Source organism: Corvus brachyrhynchos, unplaced genomic scaffold, assembly GCF_000691975.1.
Source record: "Corvus brachyrhynchos isolate BGI_N302 unplaced genomic scaffold, ASM69197v1 scaffold10, whole genome shotgun sequence".
Lineage (NCBI taxonomy): Eukaryota > Metazoa > Chordata > Aves > Passeriformes > Corvidae > Corvus > Corvus brachyrhynchos.
The window spans coordinates 6,893,809-6,918,699 of record NW_008236180.1 but is presented as its reverse complement, the minus strand read 5'-3'; the positions used below and the strand labels follow the sequence as shown (position 1 = coordinate 6,918,699).

The window sequence follows — 24,891 nt, the reverse complement described above, 5'->3', positions numbered from 1 at the left end:
TCTGTCCCAGGTGGGGACGGAATCCCAGGAACCAGAGCTGCTCCTGGGGAAACTGTCAGGCAGGAATGGAAGGTAAGGACACACAGTGCAACACAAAGTCTGTGCCAGTGCAATGGGAGAAGGAACTAAGGGCTCCTGGGAGAAGCGGTGTCAACATTTTAATGTTTATCTTACTTGAATATCAGCTGAAGACTTGAATGACCCCATCACTTGATCCAAAGATGTGTTTTTTCCTCTTTATTGAAATTTTTTAACTTGCTGGCTTTTCACAGAAATATGTAACATCATAACTAGCCTTTTAACATAAATATATTTATCATTTTATTATTAATAATACAGCATTAATTCTTAACAACAATATAATGATAGTCCAGCTGCAATATACAAAAAGTATAAACAGAAAGGAGAGCAAAGTTTCTTCAGCAGAAGAAGCATTTTCAATTTGAGCAGAGCAGATGAGCCACTGTTAACTACAAGCTAAACTTGGCTAATTACCCATGCACAGAACACTCCTGTTCAGCAGTGACACACGCTTCCACTGGTAATAAAGATTATATAAAACACATTAAAATTACATTGAAAAACATAATAAAATGAAAAACATTGTAAGGGTAACTTAGAGCAGCTTTTAAATGTCAAACAATGGCCCTGAGCTGTGTCACTGCTGCACCTGAACCCCGGGGTAGCTCTGGGTGGCTCCGTCCTTCCCGCGCTCTCCACTCCTTCCTCAGCCAGCCCGGCCTCTGCTCTGCTCCTGGGAGAGACACAACTCGTGACAATTCCAGAGCCACTGACCCCTGGCACTGAGCACTGCCTGCCTGCTGCTGGGGGAGGCTGTGGAGGGGTCTGGACACTCCCTGGGCCATGGATTGTGCTCGGTTCCTGCTGCAATTTGGGATCACACCTCAGAGGGTTCAGGGAGGCTGTTCTTGCGCAGCTTCTTCCCAACAGGAAAGAGAAACAGGCCTGCAGTGCACAGTTCCTATCACTAACTAAAAACAAGGCTGTTGTATTATCTTTCCAACATGGCCTCACTAAGAAAAGAACTTGGGCCTTGCAGTGCACTTTAAAAACCTTTTAAGTTACAAGAAAAGTCCTGTTTCATTCAGATAAAATTCAATCAGACCAGGGCAAAGAAAAGTTTAACATCTCACGGAGTCCATCTAGTGGAGATTACAGTGAGCACAGGCTCAAAAAATCTCCAAACCACACAAAAACCAGAGGCTCAGAAAACATCCCTACGCTTACGTAAATGGGATGAGTGGACTGAGTTATTTACTGGAAATTGCAGTATAATCATTTCCAGAGACAACACAGCCTTGTGGTTTTCAAATTCTTACCCAAAATATTTGAACAGCAGCTTTATCTGACTTCTTACTGATTTAAAGGAAAATAGAAATGACATTGTGTAAAAAACCCAACAGACATTATCTGTTTTTCTTGACCTGTTTAATACAACTATTTGCAACACAGTTGCAAACACAGTGTTCAAACAGTTCAAGCACAAGTGTTGAGAGTGTTCTCTCTTAGAAAATCCTACTGAAATCCAACAAACAGCACTGAGACCAAACCAGGTGGTTTGGTCCCTAAAAAATTCCTGACTGTATTCTGGATCAGACCCAAAACATAGATTCAAAGTGCAATTCAAAGTCATTTCTCTGAAAGTCAGTTAAGTAACCTATAAAAATTGCTAAAGACTTATTTAAAAGTAGCATGTGCTAAAAAGAAAATTACAAATTACATTTTAGGAGACTCAGTAAAATAATTCCAAATCTCACTGGTGAGTGGAAAAGTCTTATCCACACAGATTTTAGTATTACTAAGGAAAATAAACTTCCATTACAGTAGTTTCCTTAAGTGCGACCAAAAAAAAAGAAAAAAAAGAAAAAGCTGTCAAATTTTCCATTACAAAAGTGTTTATATTCACCTCGAATTTCAGGAAGGAATCTGAAAAATCACTTCAGAATTCTGCCTTTGATTGAAACAAGGCCTGCAATCCTCGGCGAACATTACACAGCTCCTCTTCTTGCTGTCCAAAAAAATTACCTTTATCACTTTTATCACTGCTTATCACATCAATCACACCACATTTATCACATGCTTTTGAAAAAAAGGCAGATTTTATTTAATGTACCTGGTGCACTATACATGCTGCTTTTAACATATCAAATGTGATTCTTTTCAACATTAAGACTCAGAACTGAGTCCATTCACATAAATTAAAAACCAGAAATTAAAATTTTAGTAATTTAGTGTTCAAACAGCAAAAACTAAATAAAAATGAGGACAAGATAACTTTATTTACCATTTCTTTTAGAAATTTGTCTTGGAGTCCTTTTATGTCTTCTTTCATCAGATGCATCTACAAAAAGACACTGAATGCATCTCCTCTGCTCACAACTGCCAACACATTTTCAAGCAAACAATTGCATCCCTAAATGTGTCACAACCAAGAAATACAGATGCACATGCAGCCACCTGCCTGTGGAAAGGGATGTGTGTTTTAAATTTGTTCTTTCTTGCATGAGTAACACCAATAAACAAAGCCACAGAACCCAGTGTAAGTCCTGATAACTGCACACACCTTGGAATGGGTGAAATCTAGGCATAAACGCTGAATATTTTTAAATTAAGAACATTTAATAAATATTAAAAACTACAAAAATGCTTATGTATCATTAATATAATGCTGAGGACAAAATCTTCAGAAAAAAGGTCTGTACTTATATCTGTGGATACAATTGAGGAATTATTAAAATGAGCAAAGCAAAAGTTCACCATACCTCTGAAGTAAAAACATTTTCTTCATAGTCAACAGAATGGTAGATACTCTTTTCAAATGAAGCTTTAAGAATCTGAATTCTAAAGAAATACAGGCAGTTCAAACAGCTTTGCTACATATGAACACCCTACACAGAGCACAAATACAGCTGCCCATTGTTGGCAGTCTATTGGCATTTAAAGCATGGATAAATATCCCCATCATTGTTACTGCTGGAACAGTCCCTCAGGTATGTGGAGAAATTTAGCTGGAGATTACATGAACATTTTAATCTCATTTTCTCATCTCATCAACCATCTCTCTTTATGGAAGAGAGAGGAGTTGTGCTGACTTCTCTCTCAACTGAACAGAACACAAATCGCACCCCAGGATTAGTGAACCCTACTGACCTCTGCTGCTCATTTTTCATGTACGTACTAAAAGTGTGGGAATGCTTTTTCCAAAAGGCCTGGAAAGAAAAATATTAATAGATGCTAATCATCAGAAACTGATTTTCCAAACTAAAAGTAATTAATATCTAATATGAACAAAATGACCACAAGAACAGACTAAACACAGAAGGGGCAGGAGTTACACAACCCCCACAGAAGCTGGAAGAAACCAGCCCAATAAAGTACTTGTAGGAGTTTATTGTAGGAGGAAAAACATACAGAAATTCATATAGTGGATACATGTAGGAAAACATAGAGTGGCCCGAGAATTCTAAGAGCATCCTAACTCCTCAAATGCATTATTTGAAATTTGACCCAACTAGAAGCAAAAAAGGCTTTGAAAATCAAAGTTAATGATCTTAAGTTAAAGATGAAGTGAATACTCTATAGATTCCACAAGAATTCCCTTTTATTCAAGATCAAACAACTAAAATACAAACCAAGAATTCTTTTTCCATGATTTTCAGGGATTGAGAATCCTTTTCAAATTTCTCAAGTTCTTCAGTGAGAGTAAAATGAAATTTGTCCAGCTGCCTGATCCTACCAAAACAAAGCCAGTTACTTGTAGAAGGTATCCACTGCATTTTAAGGATGTTTTAACAGCAATCTTCCATTACTGACCTGCATTCATGGAGTTGGTAACTCATTGTTGCCAAATGCTGATGGGCAGCTCTCAGTGTTTGCTTATTAAAATTATCCATTTTCCGGGAGCGGTTCTATGGGGATGTTTTAACATGAAATTCAGATTATTTCCACTTTAGGAAAAAAACCCTGTAGTATGTTCAGTACTGTAACTGCTTAATATCACAGCAAACCCCCTTTTTTAAAATGTAATTGTGTGGTGCAAGCCAAGCTGTCACCTGTGTGCTCATGTACCCCCCAAGTGATACTGTACATGAAGGGTCTTGCCTCAATTTTCTTGGTAAATTCTTTCTGGAGCTGCTGACAAATGCTGATGGTTGAGCAACCATGCTCCCAGAATTCCCCATCCAAACCAGACGGGTCATTTACAGACTGAGTGGAGACACTTTCAGACACTGAAGAGAAACAAAACATAATGTCAACTGCAGTATTATAAAGTCCCCTATGTGAAGTTAGCACAGGGCCTAGGACAGCTTTCGTTATATATAAATTAATGTCACCCATTAGATGGCTGAAACCAGTTTCTATTTTCATATCAATTTTCTGACTTTTTATATGGATCCAGTCTCCAAACATTTAGAATATTTTATTTCTCTGCTTTAACATGTAAAATGCCTTTTTTTTTTGGATATTATATTTTCTTGTAAAAACTTGAATTTGTCACATTATTTTAAAATTTTGCACAGTCAGTCCATGACCAACCTCTGTAAGTAGCAGCATCATCTGTTTTAAATAATTTTTTTGGCTTTAAACTTATTCTTCTCCTTCCTTTCTTTTCCTCTTTGCTTGTTTCTGCCTCATCAGAGTTGCTTTCTGTGTCACTGTGGTAAGTTCTTTTGAGGTATGTCTGTGCACTCGGTCCTTCATAAACATGGAAACAGTGCTGCATTTTAGCATTATTTAGAACAATCAGATGGAAGGATAAAGAAGATTTTATTCACCCATTGGATGCAAACTCTAGGAAGATGTGTCTTGGCTTTAAAACATGAGAATTATATAAAAATTAATAACCATTACATTTATAGAGGGGACATTCAGCTGAACTCTGACTCATGAGCAAATCTGGGATTTTTCTTCATAAAACCATTATCCCCATTTTTTCCCCAGTATCAGTGGGAATGCCTCTTTCTTTGGAACACAACTAACTCTTCACTAAATCGGTATTTTGGAGTCTAATTTTCAGGGTTTTTTAAGAATAATTAAAACAGCAGAGAAAATGAGAAAAAGAGTAAAAAATGGAATAATACTGAAACTATATAACAAGATTTAAAAACTTTGGCCATATTATTATGCTAAATAAAACATTTTTCTTAACCTTTACGGAGACACATAGGAAGTCTTTTGTGTTAAATGTCTGTACCTGACTCATCCATGGGGACATAAGGTTCTTGAATCCAAGACTGTACTCTACTCCTGCTGGAAGCAGACAATGGAGATGGTGGTACACAATCCTAAAAGAAAAGTCACTGGTTTATTTACTAGCTTCAAAATTAAATTGCTTTTAGAAGTCTCCATCAGAAACTCACATTTATGTTGAGAAAATAATTTATTTTTTATGGGAGGTCACTAAGAAAATATTTACTCCCTGTTGTTTTTTTTAAAATACGAATTGTATCTGATCTTGTTGGAATATAATTCTTTCATTGTATCCATATGATAAATAATTATCTAATTTATCTCCAATATTTAAAAATTAACTATTAGCAGGTCCCAAGAAGATCTGTGTTTAATATGGAGATGCATTTACCTTAAACCTCAGCACCTGGAAAGCAGATAAAACAGATGCCAAGCTGCAGCCCTCTTCTGAGAGCAAGAAATATACTAACTCACCTCTTTACTTTTAGTGAGAGGCTTGGTGGGATCCTGGAGTTTGTCTTTAGCAGAAAGTGTGTCTGAAAAGCAAGACTGGAGACTGGAATCTTCATTGTCATTCCCTGTTTCCAGCACAGCTCCCTTTGCATGTTTTCCACTGTCAGTTTTATACGTTGTTAAGCTGAGCTACACATTAAGAAAAAAATCGTGATTGAAAGGAGATGTCCCTTAAATGTCACCACCTGTAAAGTGGTAAAACAGACAAAGAGCTGCAGGTCTCTTCTGAAGAGCAAAGCATTTAGGAACATACCTCTTCCTTATTTTTGGGGATAGGTTTAGTGATATCCTGAAGCATTCCTTTAACAGAAAACGTGTCCGAAAAGCAACGTTGGAAACCTGAATCTTCATTATTGTTACAGGTTTCTGGTGCAGCTCCCTTGGAATTTTTGCCACTGACAGTTTTATATGTGGTTAAGCTGAGCTGTACATGAACAAAACCCCCCAAACATTATTGAGAGGAGAAGCACAGAACAGTTGGCAGCTGAATGGAACAATTTCAGTTAAAACAGCTCTAGAGAAATGTTAATGCTCTTACCAAAGATGCTTCAGTTAAAACTGGTGAGAAGCTTTTCCTTCCCAATGTCACCTTTGTAACTGCTCTCTCAGGGGACTGACTTACACCCAGACTTTGCATACTCTTATTTTGTGGACAGAAATCACTGGGAGAGATTTCTTTCTCAGAGTTTAGCATTTCCCTGTCTTCTAGTGTCGACTCCTGAAGACCAAGTGACCTCTCACTGGAACTGTGCTCTGGAGTAACATCTCCTGACACTCTGTCAGCACCTAGGAAACAATTCCTGCACTGTCAGCGCCAGCAACGGGAGTTACACGAGGGAAGCCAAAGCCCCACACTGCTCCCTGCTCCAGCCTTAGGAATTTCCAAGCCTCAGATGGGTGGAATTTGGCACAGGCCTTGCCACAGTTCCCCTTTCTCCCTCTCTGAGTTTCAGCAGTACCAGATTTGTTCTAACACTGACATGATGTGTTTCTATATTACACTGATGTCACATAACTGCACCAACCCGTAGAAATGTCAGTGACATACTAATACAATTCCTTAAATTATGTGGAGCACCTGGAATTATGGGCTATCTCTTGTTTTAGGACCATGTAATAAAATTAAAATTTACTGCTGTGATAACCCTCAATTAACCTCCACTTCTTGATTCAGTACTGCTAGAAATTAGAAGACAAAATACCTACATCTCATTGTCTCAAGCGAGGCAGGGCTCTCAGCTGAAGGCATTTCCACTTCCTTCTGTTCTGCAGAATTCCTGGATTTGACCAGTGCTTTCTGCACATAGCTATCCACTCTCTTTGGCTCCACAGGTACAATCTGCAGTACCTTTGGCCACCTGTAATCCTTGTTTGCACCATTCATATGTTTCTATTAAAGTACAAAACGTTATATATAAACATCTTTGTAACCACAGTGCACATAAAAGCTGATAAAGAGAGATATGGATATATTATCTATATGTACCATTGATCAAGCTGAAGGACCATCATCAGAAGTACTTAAATCCATAAGCAAATCAGGTTTTCCAACATCAATAACCACTGAATTTAACTCAACACATAAATTTCTATTCTTATGAAATAATTATTGGAGGCAATTACTGATGCTTCAGGACTTAATGAATGAAGGTCATAAAGCTTTCCATGTATATTGACATGTTATACTAAAACAATGAAAATGTTTCAGCAACCAGCGTTCATTTACTAAAAATCCTACTTGGATATTCAGCAAATGTACTGACACAGCATTACCAGCATCACATCAACTCAACAAGATTTGGCTCACTAAACCCTCCCATTTAAAGATACTTTCAAATATTGTCACATTTGAAAAATACAGCTCACAGTAGTCCTTTGCAGCAGAGTAATACTCAGAAAGAGAAACTAAGAAGATCACTTAGGACTGATTTTCTCAGCAGCTCAATACACATCATTAAAAAAAAGCAATATTAAAAATAATAAAATTAACTTCAATATACTCATGTTGGGCACTTAAAATTCAGAAGTAACAAGTACAAAGCAGAGCAGAGTTTACTTTGAAAGACATGGCAGGAATGGATTTTTAATAATCAACTGGAACCACACACCTGTATTTTGGATTTCTTCTCCTTAGAGGTGCACGTTGGAATCTTTTCTTCACTCTCAGACTCAGAACTGGACGGCTCTTTGTAATTTTTTGTTGCTGCTGCTCTTCGAGGGAGTTTTTTTCTGGTGGATTTTACTATCATTTCATCCGTTTTTGAATTCTGGGGTTTACATTTGTTTGTCTTTGGAAGAATAAAACCATCTTCAATTTACAAGAATGATTAATACAAATATAAGATAAAATGGCAGGTAACTTGGTTTAATTACCTGAAATGTATTATCTCAGAGCAGCTAAAAAGGTTTAACTTTACCAAAGCTCAGCGAGTCCAACCATCATTCTACTAAAAACAGTATCAATGTACAAAAATCATTCTAACTCACTTATGCCTAAAAAACCAGCTAAATACTACAAGAAAAGAATATAGTACTTGCAAAGAATAAACTGTATTTAACAAATGATCTGGGATAAATATCCCATATTTATGAAAAATTATTTTAAAACAGTTTCTGGGGGAACTAAGAGATTTTGAATCTATATTAAAAATCTAGTTGAAAATCTACATTTACCTTTTTCTTATTTGTATTTTTGCTTTTAGGTTTATCCACGTGGCAAGCAGGTTCCGAGAATTTACCTGCTGTTACAATTCAAGAAGGTTGAAAAAAATCAGGAAATATTCAAATGTTTGTCATTACTTTTAGCTGTAAAATAACAGAATCACTTTCATGCCCACAAATTGATTAATTCAGTAACTGATTTCAGCCCATTCTTTTTTTAAAAAGACATTTTTTTTTAATTGACAACAACTTCTACCTGTCCCATCCTCCAACAGTTTTCCACATTAAAGTACAGAATTTCTGTAAATTGATCTTTATAAATGATTAGAACTAATTTGAAAATTCTTTATGCTTGGAAACAAGACAACAAAAATATATGGTACCTGCAACACAGCACATGCCATGCTGGGCACTTAATATCTAAGGACAAATCTACTGCAGCATTCTTCAGAAATACGAAAAAGGTTTCTTACTTTTGTCTGTGCTTATTGGTTTCCCTGATTTTTTATTTCTACTGTAATCAATTATCTGGGCTTTAGGTTTTCTCTTGGATTCCTCCAGCCAACTGATCTCTGTCTTGCTGTCATCCCCTCTGTTTTCTGTGTCTGAGTCACTAAAGAGATGCTTCTTGTCTCGATTGCTCCTACTCTACAAAACCCAAAAAAGTTCTTAAGTTATTGATTTGTTTTTACACGTAGTCTGCTTACATAATTGATATTTAAAGGCAGGAAGACAAGTTATCCTGATCCATAAAAATCTGACCCTTACCTTTTTTCCTCCTTTCACTTCCGCACTGGATTTACTGGTGGTTGTGTTCCTTAATTAGAGAAATAAAACCTTTACACAATACATTTAAAAATAGTTGTTCTTAAACTTCCTACTATTCCTATGATATGCGGACTAAAGATTCAAACAGAGGTACCTACTTTTGTTTCCACATTATTTTGGAATTACCTGTTCACCTCAAACCCTAAAGGTTGTGCTTGTTTCCCAGTTATCAGGAAGAGCACACAGTAACAACACAGCCCTTTCCAGGAGGGTCATTAACCAAAAACCATCCCTCTCTATTCAGGAGTTTCTCCCCCTGTAGCATTCCATGAAGAGAACTGTTTCCTTCATGGAACACATTCCTTTATATCACCTTCCCAAAGGACAATCATGGAACAGCCTAGGACAACACAGCAGTGTTTATTGCTTAAAAAAACCAACACAGCCAAGATATTCTTGTCATGCAACATTCCCTGGAAATTTGTAACTGCCTGCTGGAAAGTGCAGGCTGTACTTGGATAATCAGCAATCAAAACAGAACATCCTACCCTTTTTTGTTTGTCTCTGTATGAACACTCAGTTCAGTCACACGCAATTCTTGGATCTAAAAATGCAAATAGAGAGGAAACAAATGGAGGTTTTCATTTATTATAGAACTTGAACAAAATTAAATGGGCTACCAGAGAGTACCTGCTAAGGGTTTTATTCCTCAGTTATTACACTGAGAAACTAATGGTCATTAATTTCTATCTTAGAATTATTTATCAGAGCTCACAGTTAAAACCAGCTGCAGCTGACTGAAGCTTTCAGTATCTCAAAGCAACACAAGAGTTCCCAACCACCTGCTTCACCACCTTCCCCAATTCACCAGGCTCCTCTGAGCCATAAGAAGCAAAACCATCTTTTATCATCATTAGATTTTCTTTTTGCTCAAACATCTGGAAAAAGATGTCTTTGAAATGGGGATTAGAAGGATGGCAATAACGTTGTCAGGATAATTTAAGATAATGATACTCCTAACACACTGTTTAATTCTTAATTCAGGAAAAACATCATCATAGCTTGAAGTGGCCAGAATCTTAAGACAGAGTATATTAAATATCTGAGAATGCTAGAGGTATTTACATGGCAAACCTTTTCCCCCACTTAGTTCACTGATATAATTTGCATTTTCAGATCTTTTTTATACTTTCAGTAGACAACATTTGACTGATTTCCTTTCTATCTTATTCATAACATATAAGTTGCAGTTATTTCTTACTCCAAGCTTTATTGTAGGCTCATCAAACCCACTGATGTTAAAGTTGTAGACATCATCCCTGCAAAACAGACACAGAGATCAATTTTGTGAGTGAAGTAATGAACATTTCACAGTCAGGTGTGAGTAATCAGAAATCGTGTTTGAAAATGTTGTAACTACTTACAGAACATGACCAGCAGTTATATTAAGAAAAGAAGTGGTTTTTAGGGTCCTCTCCTGAACTTCTTCCTATCCATAAATGAAAAGTTAGCTGCTCTGTCAAATTTGGACTGTGCATGCATAGACACTGTCATCTCAAAAAGCAAAATCTTCATCATGAAGATAATCAGCAACAGTTCAATATGGCAAAACATATATGCAGCAAATGCATAATTAACATCTACAAATACTTAATATTCAATGGTATTTGTTAACTTTCCCTTTACACCTACTGACTACCACCATATATATACATATTAAAAACAATTCCAACAAAAGCACTGTTACCTTGGAGAGCCAGGATTTATTTAAATGTGTCCTAAAAATAAAGATACATTTTGTTAAATGCTCATTAGAATATATGCATTAGAATAGTGCCTATATAAACACAAACCTTATCAAACCCAGCAAATTTATTCATGCATTTAAATACAACATCAGTTAAAAGATGGATTAAAAGAGCCCAGCCCCTTTCATTTATCAGCATTCATCGGTACATCACAGAGACAGCCAGAGGCACACAAAGACTCATCACAACAGGAAGTGGTTCACATCATACCTGTTAAAGCCCAGGGAATCTCTTGCTTTGCTTTTCTCATCACTCTTGTCTTTGTATCGGTCACTGATTTTACTGATCAGTGATTTGGCTGCATCTGCCATTTCTTTAGACTTTGGTTTCTATAAAAACAGTTTAAGACTCAACATCCAACAGAAGAACTAAGCTGCACACAGAACTTCAGGTTCCTAACAACCCCCTAAACTTCATTAAATGTCTCCTACATGGATTAAATTACAGTCATTTGAAAACAATTTTCCCTTCCATGACAGTAAACCCACCAATTCTGAAACACTGAAAATTTGACAATTCTCTTAATTGCAAGTGGAAAGGTAAGAAACTCTCACTGTCTTTGACTGTTTTGGATTTGAAGACTCTTTTCTGAGGAGAACATCAGGGTCCTCTTGTGCAAGATGAGTATGCAAAGATGTGTCAGACACTCTGGCTGAAAGAAATGTTTTAAACCATGGTTCAGTAGTAGTTTCAATATTTTTCCCCTCTGTATTTAACAGTTTCTGTTCCAAATGATCAACACTCTGACTGCCACTAAGGATGGTATCAACTTAATTGTCTTGGTTCTGTTTTTCTAATTTCTTTACCTGGAGAGGTACTTCAAAGACCTGAATAAATGCTTTTTGTTTCACAGTTCTCTCAACCAACAGTAATAAAGGGGGGAAAAAAAGCATCATTGCAAGTTAATTTCTCTGATCTATTTTTCAGAGTAACAGTTGACCAAGTGTGACCATCACCTGGATGGGATGCACATGCTCGTGATGGATTTGGCTTTTGCTCGTCCCCAGTTGTTATATTCTTCTCAGGAAGAGGGAACGTTCTTTTCTTCCATGGCTCAGTTTTATCAAAAGAAGTCGCCAAAAGACCAGGCAGCCTAACAAAGACAACACCATCTTACTGTCAGAACTTGAGTCTCAGTTACAATAAACATGCATCATAAAATAGGAAAATGATGATATATCTTAGAGTATCAAAGCATTTTAAATTTCAACAAAATATTAGGTCTGGTAATGCCTGAAAATTCTCCCTTCAAAGTGAGTGACAAGAGTGACTTGGAATTCTTTTCCAATACTTACAAAGGTTTGTTGCTTCTCCCAGCTGGCTGAGAATCAGGAACAATATCTAGCACTTCATCTAAATGAGACATTAATTTGGTGTCAATTATTATGACCAAGAAAATGGAAAAAATTAAAATAATTTTAGAAGTAAGGACTATCAATGCTTGTAAAATTACTTGCCTAAAGTTTGCTTTTCTGTGGCCTCTTGTAAAATTTTTAAAACTTCTTCAGAACACATTTGCTACAGTGGAACGACACCCAAAAGGAAATATTAGTGTAGGACCATAAGCAGTACAACTTCATAAACTTGTGCTTTCCCTAACAAAACATGACATTCTTTTTCTCATTTCATGGAAGTGCTGTATTTTTCACGTATTTTTGCCTCATTCATGGTATCTGACTTCCTGATCTGTTCTGTTTCGCAGAATTCATTGTCTACTGTGCATCTCTGCCCCCTCTAAAAAGCACAGTAAGTAACACTGCCAGTTACAGCCCATAAAAGCCAAAGAAATGCTCTAAACAAAACATTCTGTACATGAAAGCCTTTTTCAAAGCATGGCTGGATCAAAAAATGCTTCAGAGTCCCATAGTCTGGGGCTTGACCTGAATCTGAGCAAGGCAGACATTCACAACCAGAAATAATATAAAAATATTATTTTGCAGTCATTGTTCAATTGGAAGAAAACACTCAAAAATATTCTTAAACTGCAGGTCAGTGACACCTATTTAGTTTTTTTTATAGTAGTGAATGCCTGATCAAAAATGCACTAACACTTTAAATGCTACAAGCTGAAGACATGAACATTTCATAAGCACAGCTGAATGTATTCTGTGTTTTATGGCTATTTCACTAGTGCATAATCAATTAGAGATTATTGCATGCACCTTTCTCCTATTATACACAAAGGAAGAACTGAGGTTCCAGAAATAGGAAGTTAATTCTGGGGGCAGAACTGATGAGCGAATGCAAATTGTGCCTAATTTTGTTAGAGCTCAGTCTGACTTCAAACATGTTAAACCTGAAATTCAGAGGGCAAGAAAACATCATGCAATAAAGTAAAACATACTATTTTCTAGAAGTGACTTGCTGACTGTAAAACTCTAGCTCTCTGAAATATGAATTAGGAACAAATTAGAAATTAATGTTATTCTAAGAAAAAGACTTAGCTACAGAGGACATGCATACTCCAGGAGGTTCCTGATAGAAATTCTTTGTTCTGCTCTCATTTATTGCATCATTGTCAGACCTTTTAGTAGAGCTGGTCATTTCCAAAGGCAATTTAAATCTCCCTTTAAAAGGAGTGGCTGCAACAAAACAGAGATGTGTTAGAATTGCACCAGCTCTCCCATTACAATTACAACAAGAAGAGTTTTGCCCACAACCACAGCTATTCCATGAACTCCAACAAAAGCTGGTTATTTTTCATACCAGCCCCTTATAGACCTTTAATAATTCCATTGATTCCAACTACGTTATATTGAGATTAAGAGCTCACAGACTGTGGATGTCTGGAGGCAAAAGCAAAGCTTGTTACAGGCTGGCTCTGGTAGAAAATAGTTGGTTGCTATTTAAAGACTTCCCTGTAATATATTTTTACTGAGTTCTCAGCTTGCTCCAGCACCAGCAGCTGTCTGACAGCTGCAGGAAAAAGGCCAGGTGACCCTCAGCTGTTGGGAATGCAGTGCAGCCCCTGTCCCACACCATGTCTATGGACGAGGAGCAAGCAGCCCTTAAGCATTTTGAGTTTAAAGCATCTGCTCAGGAGATTTTATAACCTCTCCTTTTCATTTCCAGCTCTGCCAAGGATCACAGTTCATACCTGAGTTTCAAAGACCATTTTCAAAGTGCATTTTTGCCCTGAAAGCACTTGCAAACTTACATGTGCTAACAAAACCCAGTGGACTCCTTGTGGAAGCTCCTGTAGTTCCAGGAATAAGCACAGATGCTTCAGACACTTTCCTTTTATGAGATGGAGTTATCTTGAGGAACAGAAAAAACTTGACCGTAATACACTGATTTAAGGCTGACAGAACAAGAATTCAGAAAATCTATTGCCAGGAGTCTCTTGACACTTTCCATTTTTAGAGTGACAATTGCTGCTGCAGCAGACATCAAGCTAATGTGATTTTTATGCAGTTATACTTCAGTTATTTTTAAACTGAGATTCATGGTTTTTGCTTTCTAAATTAATTCAATGAAGTATGGGCAAATCCTGTCCCTTGCCCAGCAAGGGATTCCCTGGAGATTCTGCAAAGCTACAAACTAAGAAGAAATAGGTTTAGAAACTCCTGCAAGACACCCACTGCTGCCCGATGAAGACATGGTGACTATTTCAGTTTTTACCCCCTCCCCAGCAGTCTCTGAGGCCATACTTGACTTTTCCATACTGGGGCATCTGAGCATGTCTTCAAAAACTTCTCTTTAAAGAGAATTCTCAGAACACTGTTGTCTAAAGAACATTAACAATTCCTTTTCACTTCTGTCACATTACTGCAGTTTCAAAATACTAACGAATTTTTTAGCAAAAGGATTGTTATAGTTTAGTGTCAAGTCATAAGAAAAATAATCAAACCCTGTAGTAACTATATTCTAACTGTCAAATAAGAAGGGGTTAGAATATTAAATATTACAAATATTTAAACTGACATGCATTTTCTCTCTACTCCTTTTTGATTTGACAATCCTACTTACCTTGGAGGAATCACCTCTGGGTTTTTCTTGACTGTTATTTTTACTCTGAGTCCTCAAACTTCCAGGAGGTTGCTGAGTTTTGTACTTACTGAGTTTCTCCTCCTCCTCTCCAGATTTTTCTTTCAAACCCGGTGACAATTGACTTTCTGGTACCAGAACCTATAGAATTATTTTAATTTCTTTTAATTTGTATACAATATCAGGATTTTATAATGTCTTATTTTTATATTTATACTAATACACAGAGCAACTTCTTCACCCTAAGTAACACATCACCCACTAGAGATTCTGATAAAATTCAGAGGTTACAGACTTTTAGACTAAAAAGCTTCCAACTTAACTACTAATTTTGGTACAAGAATGGGTTTTCAAGTAACAGTGAACATAAAAGAACTTCCCCTGCGCATATGCCTGTTTTATTCTATGATTTAGATGTTAGTATTTCCCCAGAAAAACAATACATACATACTAGACAACACTTGCCTGGCTTTAGACTTATCTATACCTATTGATATTTTAAAGTCCTTGGTAATTGTTCACAGTGAAAACAATTATGAATAATCAGACTAATTATACAAACCCAAGAAACCATCTCAGCACACTGAGGTAAAATACCTGGGATCCACTTTCATCAAAGACGATGTGAACAGTTGTTTCGGCTATTGATGAAGACTGCTTTTTGCTGAAATCCTGCAAAGGGATATGTCAAAATAAACATTTTGCTCTTATTTTAAACAAGACACAAAATATTTAAGTGAGAGATCATAAGTGTCTGAAATCAGATTACAGAGAAAAACAGATGCTACAAATTCACAGCATTTCCATCCCTCATGAGTTCCTCAGTCAGTCAGACTTCAGGACAAAGAGCTTGTTACAAGCAGTAAGGAGTAACGTATGGCTTGCTAGAAGTGTTTTACTAAATGAGTAAATTCATGAGTGGTAATTGCATTGCAAAACAAGATAGCTCATGAATAATTTCTGAAAGTATTTGTAAGCAACCAGGTCGTGTTTCTGGAAAATTAAATATGCAATATTTGACATTAAGATATGGTGTTTTTTCACCAATCACCAATTTCAGGTGATTGAGTCCAGCACTGTCAAGCCCACCACTAACCCATGTCCCCAGGTGCCACATCCACTGTGTTCTAAATCACCCCAGTGATGGGGACTCCACCACTGCTCTGGCAGCCTGTGCCAGGGCTTGACAACCTTTTCAGTGGAAAGACTTTACTAAAATCCAACCTAAGCCTCCCCTGGTGTAACTTGAGATAATTTCCTCTTGTCCTTATTAAGCACCTTTCCCAAAGCTTAACATATTCTGCTGTTCTGTACCAGTTAATTAGAAACTCTTGGTATGGAGAGATACCAATAATCACAGCTGGAACATTTATATGGCAATGAGACTGATTTTGAATCAATTAAAAACTATTCAAAAAGGTGTTTAAATCTTACCTTACATTTACGAGATCCGTAAATCTTTCTGGTCACATCTTTGATTTCCAAGATAGAATCAAAATATAAAAGAAATTTCCCTCCTTCAAGAGTGCCCACATTCATCGGGCTTTTTAGATCTATCGTTAATAATTTCCTTGAACCTTTTTCTGGACAAAAACAAAATTTGAAAAGCAACTTCATTTCAATTTAACAGCATCTCATTTCATATAATGTTTGTAAGCACATGACAGATTCCTCAGTTCAGGTACTAAGATTAATATCTTATTTAATTCACCCTAATCTACAAAAATTTTATTAGTGAAACAATTTAAGATTTAATCTTCTAGAAATACTTATTCTGTATATTATTCCACAGAATTTTCTTTGAAGATTACTTACTATAGCTGTAAACAAATTACAGATATTTATTGTTCTAATTAGATCAAAAGAAATATTATCTGTCACTGTCTTATGGCTTACTTTGTATTGAAATAACTCTAAGACAAGATTATGAAATTATTTTCATAAAATCACACCTGCATGCCCAAAGTGCAGATGCGACAGCAGTGCAATTTTGTCCCTGGTAAAAACAGTTCCTACAATACTTTAAGGGAGAATTCTGCTTTGCTAGATTAAGTCAGTACTTTTAGATTAATCAGTTTGACATTAGTTTGCAAACCCAAGTAAGAATACAACAAAAGGTCCAATTTTTGAGTTCAAATACCTTCCAGGCTGTACATGTTTACATCATCTTCTCGTATAAGGACGGTTTCCCACTGAAGCTCCTTACATGAAAAACACATTTTGAAAGAAAGAGAAGTATTATATTACAATTAAATGAAATCCAGAGATCAAAGTCATTCAGTGAGGACAAATTTCCAACCTTTTAAACATCTGTTACACAGAGTGACAGGAACTTGTGCTTCACTATTGCTCACTGTGTACATGTTAAGCTATTTCCAAACAGCATTAGAAAGTCATTACTGTGAAATTATTTGATCTAAATATCAGCAAATCTGGATTTTTTTTTAGCCTCATCAACACTGGAATGCACACAGTAAGTTCAACATGTTGAACGTGGGGAAATAAAATCTGACACACTCCAAGGAATGCATATCTGCTGCCTCATAACAACCCAGCAGGAGACAAATCTCAGCTTACTGCATCCTCTGCTGCCACGTAGAAAGAAATACTTCTGCTGCCAACATTGAAATCAATCCAAAATGCTTCCAGGTTTTCATCCAGTGGTATCTGGAGCTAAAACAAAAAGAACAGGATACAAGAGCAGAGAGCACAGATTTCTACCAGCTAAGAAGCTTCATGTTGATCTGAACCTGTGACAAACTTTCAGTCCATGTCTACTTGTATACTTTTGAAAAAATGTGATCTTATTTTAGCTCTATTTTTTCTTAACTAGAAGGCAGAGTACCTTACCTCATATTTATCAAGAGCTGCTGTTAGACATGGATATGAAAAAACCCTGTAAGAAAAGGATATTTTTTCAAGTATTCTACAATGCTGTAAATAAATTTTGCAGATCTGAACACAGCAAATGGATTTTGTTTTCATACACTTTAGAGACTTAGAGATCCCAAAGTAAATTTCTCCCCCAAGGATGTAACATGAAATTTAATCACAACATAAAAACCCAAAACAAATCCCCAAAAAAACCCTTAGCATTAAAAAAATCACTTTTACCTTCTTTTGTCTCCAAGCATGCCATTCACCTGGTTAAGAAATTTTCTGCAATCCTATTAAAACACAGAACTTTCTTAAACAATTGTAAATGGAAGTTTCCCTCCCTAGAAATATTCTTTGTGTGACTTACTGTCTCAAACTCCGAATCTTTAATTCCTCTAAATGCAGTGGCCACAAACTCCATGGGAAACCACTGGGAGGCCAGTTCTCCCCTTTGCTTCTCTGCCACCATTCTGCACAGAGCTTCTGTGATGGCCACTTGTGTGTCATAATCTGCAGCACAACACAAGAGGAGATTTAAATAACTACTGAGGTGAAAAATAGTATGAGAAAACTGGCGTAAGTAGAGCTGAACATAGTCTAGATTCTATTAGATCCAAATATGTAACCCATAAAGGATAATTAGAAAAATAAGTATGGGAATAACGATGACTAAACAACTTATTTTTCAAAATGAACTCCAACCAAACTTGCACAGACTGTCAGAGCCACACCAGGTGTTTAAACAAGAGAAAGTTTTCAACTTTGATCTCTCTGAGCTGGGAAATTGCTGGATACCAAAGTGATCCCTGAGGGAAATTACAGTACTACTACCCATGGTCACAGCTCACAGCCTCAAAGACTGACTTCCTTATCACTTTTCCTATTTTAAAACTTTCATTCTAGAGAAGAATTGAAAACTTTAATGCGTTTCCCCTATGCTGAACACACAAAAACATTTCAGCTTGCAGCTTGTTTTCCTGCAATATTTAAATTTTTCAGATAACTCGAATCACAACATTCTGCAGCTTCAAAACGCCTTCTCTGGTTTCTTAATGGGTCTGCATCTAATATTTAAGAAGCTCAATACTAAATTAAGTCCCATGCTCACCTCCAGCATCCAAAATTGTCCTCCCCATTTCACTCCTGCCAAACAAAGGAACATTTCATCAAAAAGTGACAGCAACACAAGGCCCAGAGTAAAGGTTTATTATAAACTTTCAATGTGTGAGACAAACCCCTGATTCCATGGAACTGAAAGACTTCCAAGGGGTAAATACCTCTGGGAGCACTGCTGGGGGACCTGAATCACCTGATAGATACAATTTTGATTTTATTTGCTTTTTTGAATTGCTGTAAAACAATTTCCAGTGTGAACAACCGAACCTTCCAGCGACTGATTCACTGTGCTTTTTAAGCACATTCTTACAAATAGGAGTTTAATTATTTTATGACAACTGGGATGAAGAGATGCCTGATCCAGACTGGGAAAGAGGAAAATTCAGGCTTCTAATGGAGAATAACCCATGAGAATACCTGTCCACAGAGAATTCAACAGCAAGTGCAGAAGTTGAGTTAAACAGGGATCAATCTGCACAACAGCTTAGTAAAAACTGCCTCCCAGCTCTGCAAATGATGGAATGATATAAAAATTATACTAAAGATCATTTACATGACAAGTAACATCTCCTTTGTAGAAAGTATCTTTTTCCTGGCATCTCGAGGGATCTTGTCAAGCAATAAATTCAGTTTTTTTATTACCTACGAAGAGTGGAAAAAAGGGAGCAAGATTAAATAACGTAAGTTTGTTAAAGTTTGAGTTATTCTTATTTTTGGCCCTTGTAATATATTTCATACCACTGAAGAAAGCAACAGGCTTAAGTAACTGCAAAACAAGAAGAGACGAGTTCTACATGAGTTCTAAATGGTATTTATCTTACTAAAGCAACCTCAATTTCAATGAATTACTTAGTTTTAATGTGAACAATAGTTGCTAAAAAATAGGTTAAATACAGAAACAAAATCTTTCAAAGCCAGAGTTCTCTCTGCAGTTGATTGCTGAGCTAAAGTGTACCTTGAATTAGCATTAAAAAGCCGTTCCTTTAGGGATGTAGCCTTTACAGAAGACTTTTTTATAACTTTCCCTTTCTTTAGAGGGAAAAAAACCCTGACAACCTGAGGTTACTAAAATAAACAGGAGAAATTTGGAGTGTACTAGAAGGAACGCAAATTTCCTGCAAGTGACTAAAGAATTTACAACCAACAATCTTAATCCTATTTCTAGCAGCTGTAGAGCACACTGTTTCCTCTGCTTTTATACAGCTTTCCTACCAGAACTTTATTATCACTATTTTATAACTTACTCTCAAAAAAAAAAAAAATTGTAGGTCAGTAATCTGAAACAGCCCCAACATATGAATAAATCCAAACATTCCCAGAGAAACATTAAACAATCCTTCTGATCCTAGAGCACCACAATATTCTCTTTTTTGTAGCATCTGCACAGTTAAATAACTCTCTCCACAAAGTCTGTTAACACACTAACCAGAAAACTGCTGCTTAGAAAGAAGGATGTTTACCTCCTGCTGAACATAAATATTAATTCTTGCATCAGTGATGTGGGAACATGTTCTCAGAACAAAGTTTTCTAATATTTGCATTTTACCTAAAAAGCAGGAAAGAAATAATTCAAAGACCTGTCAAGAGTGTATTGTTAGGGTGCCCCATCATAAACATTTGGGAAAGGATTCCTTTTCATTCAGAAATAAAATACAGCATGTCTGTCTTTTTATATAGGATTAGTGATATATAAAACAGAATAGTTACTTCAATTTATAGTAACTATGTTTCTATTCCTGTGCATCACTGTGTAACTCCCCTGGGCAGAAGACTTTTAATTTTTAAATGTGATTGGTCAATCCTATAACTCAGCTGTCTGAGATACAATTCAGGGGGTGGAATTTTTCTCCCCAGGGCCAAAGAAATGAATCTTCCCTTTTGGTCATGACAACAAACAGTCTGTAGGGACTTTCTCTAGTGCCACACTGAAAGGTAAGGGCAGGGTGACATTCATGAGGATAAGGTCAATAAGGAAGGGTCACTGCGCTGTGCTGAGCTGTGACAGGACCTTAGAACCACCTTTTTTAAAAAATAATTCAGTTCATTTGCCATCTCTGAGACTTATAGTGCTTTTTTATTACTGACAACAGCAAGTTACAAGGAAACCTGTCCATAGAGAAACCTCAAACTAAAGCTGACATGTCACAGGAATGAGAAATGTTGTCCTTTCCGTGTTCTGAGAGACATTTTAAACATCATTTCTGCTTTTTAAGCTCACCTTCAGGTCTGCTATCACACACAGCCTGCAATAAAGAACCCAAAACACATCATTTTGATAAAGAAAATATTACAGCATTAAAAGGTCAGGCAACATATATCTGAAGAAAGTAATCAAAAAGCATTTAAGAATTTGAAGTTATTTTGTCCTTAACAAAGAATCTAAGAGATGATCTCTACTAAAAAGTGTGTTTTCCCAAAATTATATTTCAGTTAAATTTACTGAAATTATTTCACCAATGACAAACATTTTTATGAAGAGAAGAAAACTCACAGATCTAACTGGACTAGAATACCAATAATGGATGTAAACAAAACTTGATCAAGATGAAAAATTTTTGTTCATTGAGCATTTACCGTTATTGGTGTTTTTTCAATTTATTTCATGATGTCAGCCATGAAAAGAAATTAGTGTGAATACAGCAAACTGTTTATCCCAAATGATTTATAATCTATTTCAGAAGTCATTGCAATGTTAACCTTAGGAAGATATTAAATAGAAACACATTTTAAAGTCCTTTTATTTCTAAACTGGTAACAATTACTTTGATAATTGTTACTGGTTACTTTAATAAATAAATTTTATTATCAATGTATTTTTACCAGCAACATGATGAAGAAATCTTCAGCCAGACTTGTAAGCATTTCATTCTTTTCATCTCCTCTGAGGACCAAAATTCCTTTTAACTTTTCAAACCAATGGACCATGTAAAGGGAAAATAAAGGTAAATCTATTTTAATAGCCTGGGAAAGGACAATGGTTTGTATTATACTTAAGTAAATCTATACAAACTCCACAGTGATTCAAACAACAGCATCACTACTCTGCTGAGCAGATGTTGGCCCCAGACTGAAATTTTTCACTCAGGCTAAACAAAGTTAGGGGATTTTAGGGACTTTTTAACACAAGAACTGGAGATCTACTTTGACATCTGCCACCACAGACAGAACAGCTGAAAATTGATAATGACTGAATGAAAGAATGTTGTTTCTAGGTGTGAATACAAGGATAAGGTTATCATCACCCTGGTTTTGTTGTTTATTATTAAAGCAGCAGAGAAGGCAATTGAGTAACTCTCATCTGACATTGCCATTAATTTTCTCCAGTGAAATCTCTCGTGAAAGCAGTTAGGAAGTGGTATCTGCTCAGGATTTGCTGAGTTACAAATGATTCATGTTTCTAACATGCAGGTTAAAATAACACCAAATAATCAGAACAGCACTAAAATCTGTTGAAAGAGCAGGTACAAAATTGCTGCTGTGGGAATTAACCAGAAAAAATTAAACAGCACCAGGAAATTCTAATTCTTGAGTCCATAGCAATATAGCAAACTTGTATGAAAATATATCATCTTGTTTTAATTGCTGGAAGCATATCTAAATTAATTATATATTGCATGATTTGCAAAACCCTCACGGGGATAGAGCAGCATCCCTTTATAAGGGGTGCCTTGACAAAGAACATTTATATATGAACAATGTTTGTTGCAAAGTTATGGGAAATTCCTAATTCTGACCCAATCAAGAACCAAATCAAACACTGAGCTGCTCAGCACTGAAGCACTTAAGCTCAGCTTATGCACTTCATTGATGTTCATATATTTATTTAGAAGTTCACAGATGCTTTATGGTTTTACTTATCCTTCCAACAAGACCGTGTTTTATCATTGCTGGGAGTCCATCTTCTCCTGCTATGCTGATTTTTTTCGCACATTTCTGAATAGCATTTAGTAAAATAGAAATGCTTCTGACTTCTTGTTTGTCAAGTGCCTGAAATTGAAATTACAACATAAACTTTAGTGTGAAGTCCCACAAGAACCCATATTTAATTAACCAGATGACTTTTTTGTTCTCAAAAGCCACCTTAACTGCAGATTAAAGGAGAGATTTCATGCTTAAATTTTATTTTGGGTTCTTAAATCAAGTGGTGGTATCAACCAAGCCAAATGAAAAAATCTTTTTCAGTCTCTTCCAAAAATGGTGTAGATGACTTTGATGCAATGATTACATTACCCAACAGAGAAGCTTGTCCAATTTGTTGGCAAACTGTTTGCTGCATTTGTGAGAGACATTTTCACATTCATCTGTGGCCAGAAATTGTTCTAAGGATTGGAAATCCTTTTTTCTTGTAGCTTCGTCAATTAACTTTTCAAACTGTAAGCAATAAACCAAAGCAACTGTATTACTGTGTGCTTAACACTGATACAACACATTAATTAACACAGATTCGATGCAAGTTTTACACAATCACCTGCTGCATTTGAAGCAAATATTCTGAATCACAAAATAATTAAATGTAAAACCTTAAGTATAGAGCACCTTATTCAATACATTAATCCTGCAAATACTTACGCACTGAGAATTATTTCCCTTAACTAGCTATTTTTAGTTGTAAATGTTTCCTCATTTACAACTAAATTCCTACAGAAGTGATTGTTGTATCAATGCCCCTTACTCAGTATATTTAATATTTACACTTCCAAGTTACCTTAGGCATTTTGCCCCTTTATTCTTTCTAAATCAGTTATAACTGGATTTCAACATTTTCATTTTAAGCATCACCTCAGTTGATTAATCTCTGCCAAATGTATATGATTTATTTTCATCAATAACAATTTCCAGTTCCTCTTGCTTTCCACCCAGCTACTTTGCACTAAGCTATGTCAAAGGAAAATTTCTTCCTACCACACTGCACTGCCACACTGAAGACTTTACTTGCAATTGCATGCCAGTAATTAAAACAATCAATACTCATTCTGCTCCATCAGCACATACCTGCAACTCATTCCTGGCTGGCATTTTTGCAATTCACCAACTCAGCTGCATAAAAGGGAACAATCATCACTTACACTTTAAAGAGGTTTTGCAAACACATTGGCAATCAGTCAAAATACATTACAAACTCCAAAGTTTGTCAGTAGTATAAATGCTATATAAAAGCTATTTAATGGGGCTATAAGGAAACTTTCTTGCATTGATAAACAATTACTTAAAGCAAAAGAGAGGAAGGAATGATCAGTTTCATGGCTGGAGGCACAGACGGGCCTGGGACAACCCTCAGGATTTCCCAGCAAGGAAAGAGCACAGATGGTTATTTGGGACAGGTGAGTGAACAGCAAAACTCCATAAAGGCCTCACCATAAAATGGTAAATTGAATCATTTAACACAAATATCACAAATGATACAGGAAATAGACTTCTTGATTATATATACAGCGATGGCAAAGTGACTGTCACCAGCTAAAAGCAAGATCTGGGTGTCAGAGGCTTCTGAAAACAGTGTCTTAATACTCAAGGGCAGGTAAAGTATTTGCATTGTTGAACATTTAAGAAAAGCAATGAACCTGTTCATGCCTTGTATGAATTATTTTACACCAACCAAACCATCTACAGTCAACAACATGCAGCTTTGGTCTCCCCATCCCAGACATTATATAGACCAAGCAAACAGTGACTAAAGATAAGAAACGACTTCTGTAGAATAGCAACTGGGAACACAGCCTAGCTATTCCTGTACTAAGTAAGACAGAAATAACAAATATAGGGTGATTTTAAATTACTTTTTCCAACACAAGAACGCAACGGCCTCCGCTGAGGCCTGTGCTGACACCTCACAGCTCTCCTGTCTCCGGCACGCTCAGACAGCCCTGAGGAGGAAACAGAACCCCCTTTTGGACACAGGAGACCCCCACGCCCGGCCGGACCGTGCCGCCGGCTCTCCGGCAGCGAGCAG

The 24,891-nt window shown here is 36.4% G+C and overlaps 1 protein-coding gene across 5 annotated transcripts; it reads right to left on the bottom strand.

Moving 5' to 3' along the window:
* Window positions 1-31: 31 nt before the first annotated feature.
* On the bottom strand, window positions 32-24,885 carry SYCP2 (synaptonemal complex protein 2). Of its 5 annotated transcripts, none has more exons than XM_017734525.1 (46): window positions 24,719-24,885; window positions 23,934-23,978; window positions 23,172-23,312; window positions 22,800-22,928; window positions 21,762-21,866; window positions 21,160-21,184; window positions 20,402-20,487; window positions 19,495-19,583; window positions 18,934-18,968; window positions 18,193-18,335; window positions 18,063-18,115; window positions 17,799-17,844; window positions 17,526-17,621; window positions 17,089-17,149; window positions 16,383-16,531; window positions 15,546-15,620; window positions 14,931-15,089; window positions 14,119-14,218; window positions 13,425-13,543; window positions 12,419-12,479; window positions 12,257-12,314; window positions 11,918-12,054; window positions 11,516-11,613; window positions 11,172-11,290; window positions 10,901-10,931; window positions 10,578-10,642; window positions 10,415-10,472; window positions 9,702-9,757; window positions 9,154-9,202; window positions 8,859-9,033; window positions 8,398-8,465; window positions 7,833-8,012; window positions 6,931-7,114; window positions 6,263-6,510; window positions 5,978-6,148; window positions 5,686-5,853; window positions 5,216-5,306; window positions 4,558-4,716; window positions 4,123-4,250; window positions 3,835-3,929; window positions 3,654-3,753; window positions 3,172-3,230; window positions 2,784-2,862; window positions 2,306-2,362; window positions 1,928-2,029; window positions 32-754 (listed from the first exon to the last, which is right to left on the bottom strand). In XM_017734525.1, the coding sequence occupies exons 2-45, from the start codon at window positions 23,955-23,957 to the stop codon at window positions 1,961-1,963; spliced, it is 4,398 nt and encodes a 1,465-aa protein (XP_017590014.1). In that variant the 5' UTR covers window positions 23,958-23,978; window positions 24,719-24,885; the 3' UTR covers window positions 32-754; window positions 1,928-1,960. The 5 variants fall into 5 exon arrangements, with proteins under 5 accessions (XP_017590014.1, XP_017590018.1, XP_017590025.1 ...); XM_017734529.1 differs by having other exon boundaries at window positions 8,398-8,462; XM_017734536.1 differs by lacking the exon at window positions 4,558-4,716.
* Window positions 24,886-24,891: the final 6 nt, after the last annotated feature.

Excerpts from the sequence above, each read along its gene's own strand:
- SYCP2 (XM_017734525.1), bottom strand. The coding sequence starts at position 23,957 with ATGCCAGCCAGGAATGAGTTGCAG. Across the intron at positions 17,150-17,525 it reads ACGTGGCAGCAGAGGATGCA|GAGCTTCAGTGGGAAACCGT; the intron begins GTAAGCTGAGAT and ends TTTTCATGTAAG. Across the intron at positions 8,013-8,397 it reads AAAATACAAATAAGAAAAAG|ACAAACAAATGTAAACCCCA; the intron begins GTAAATGTAGAT and ends ATTCTTCCAAAG.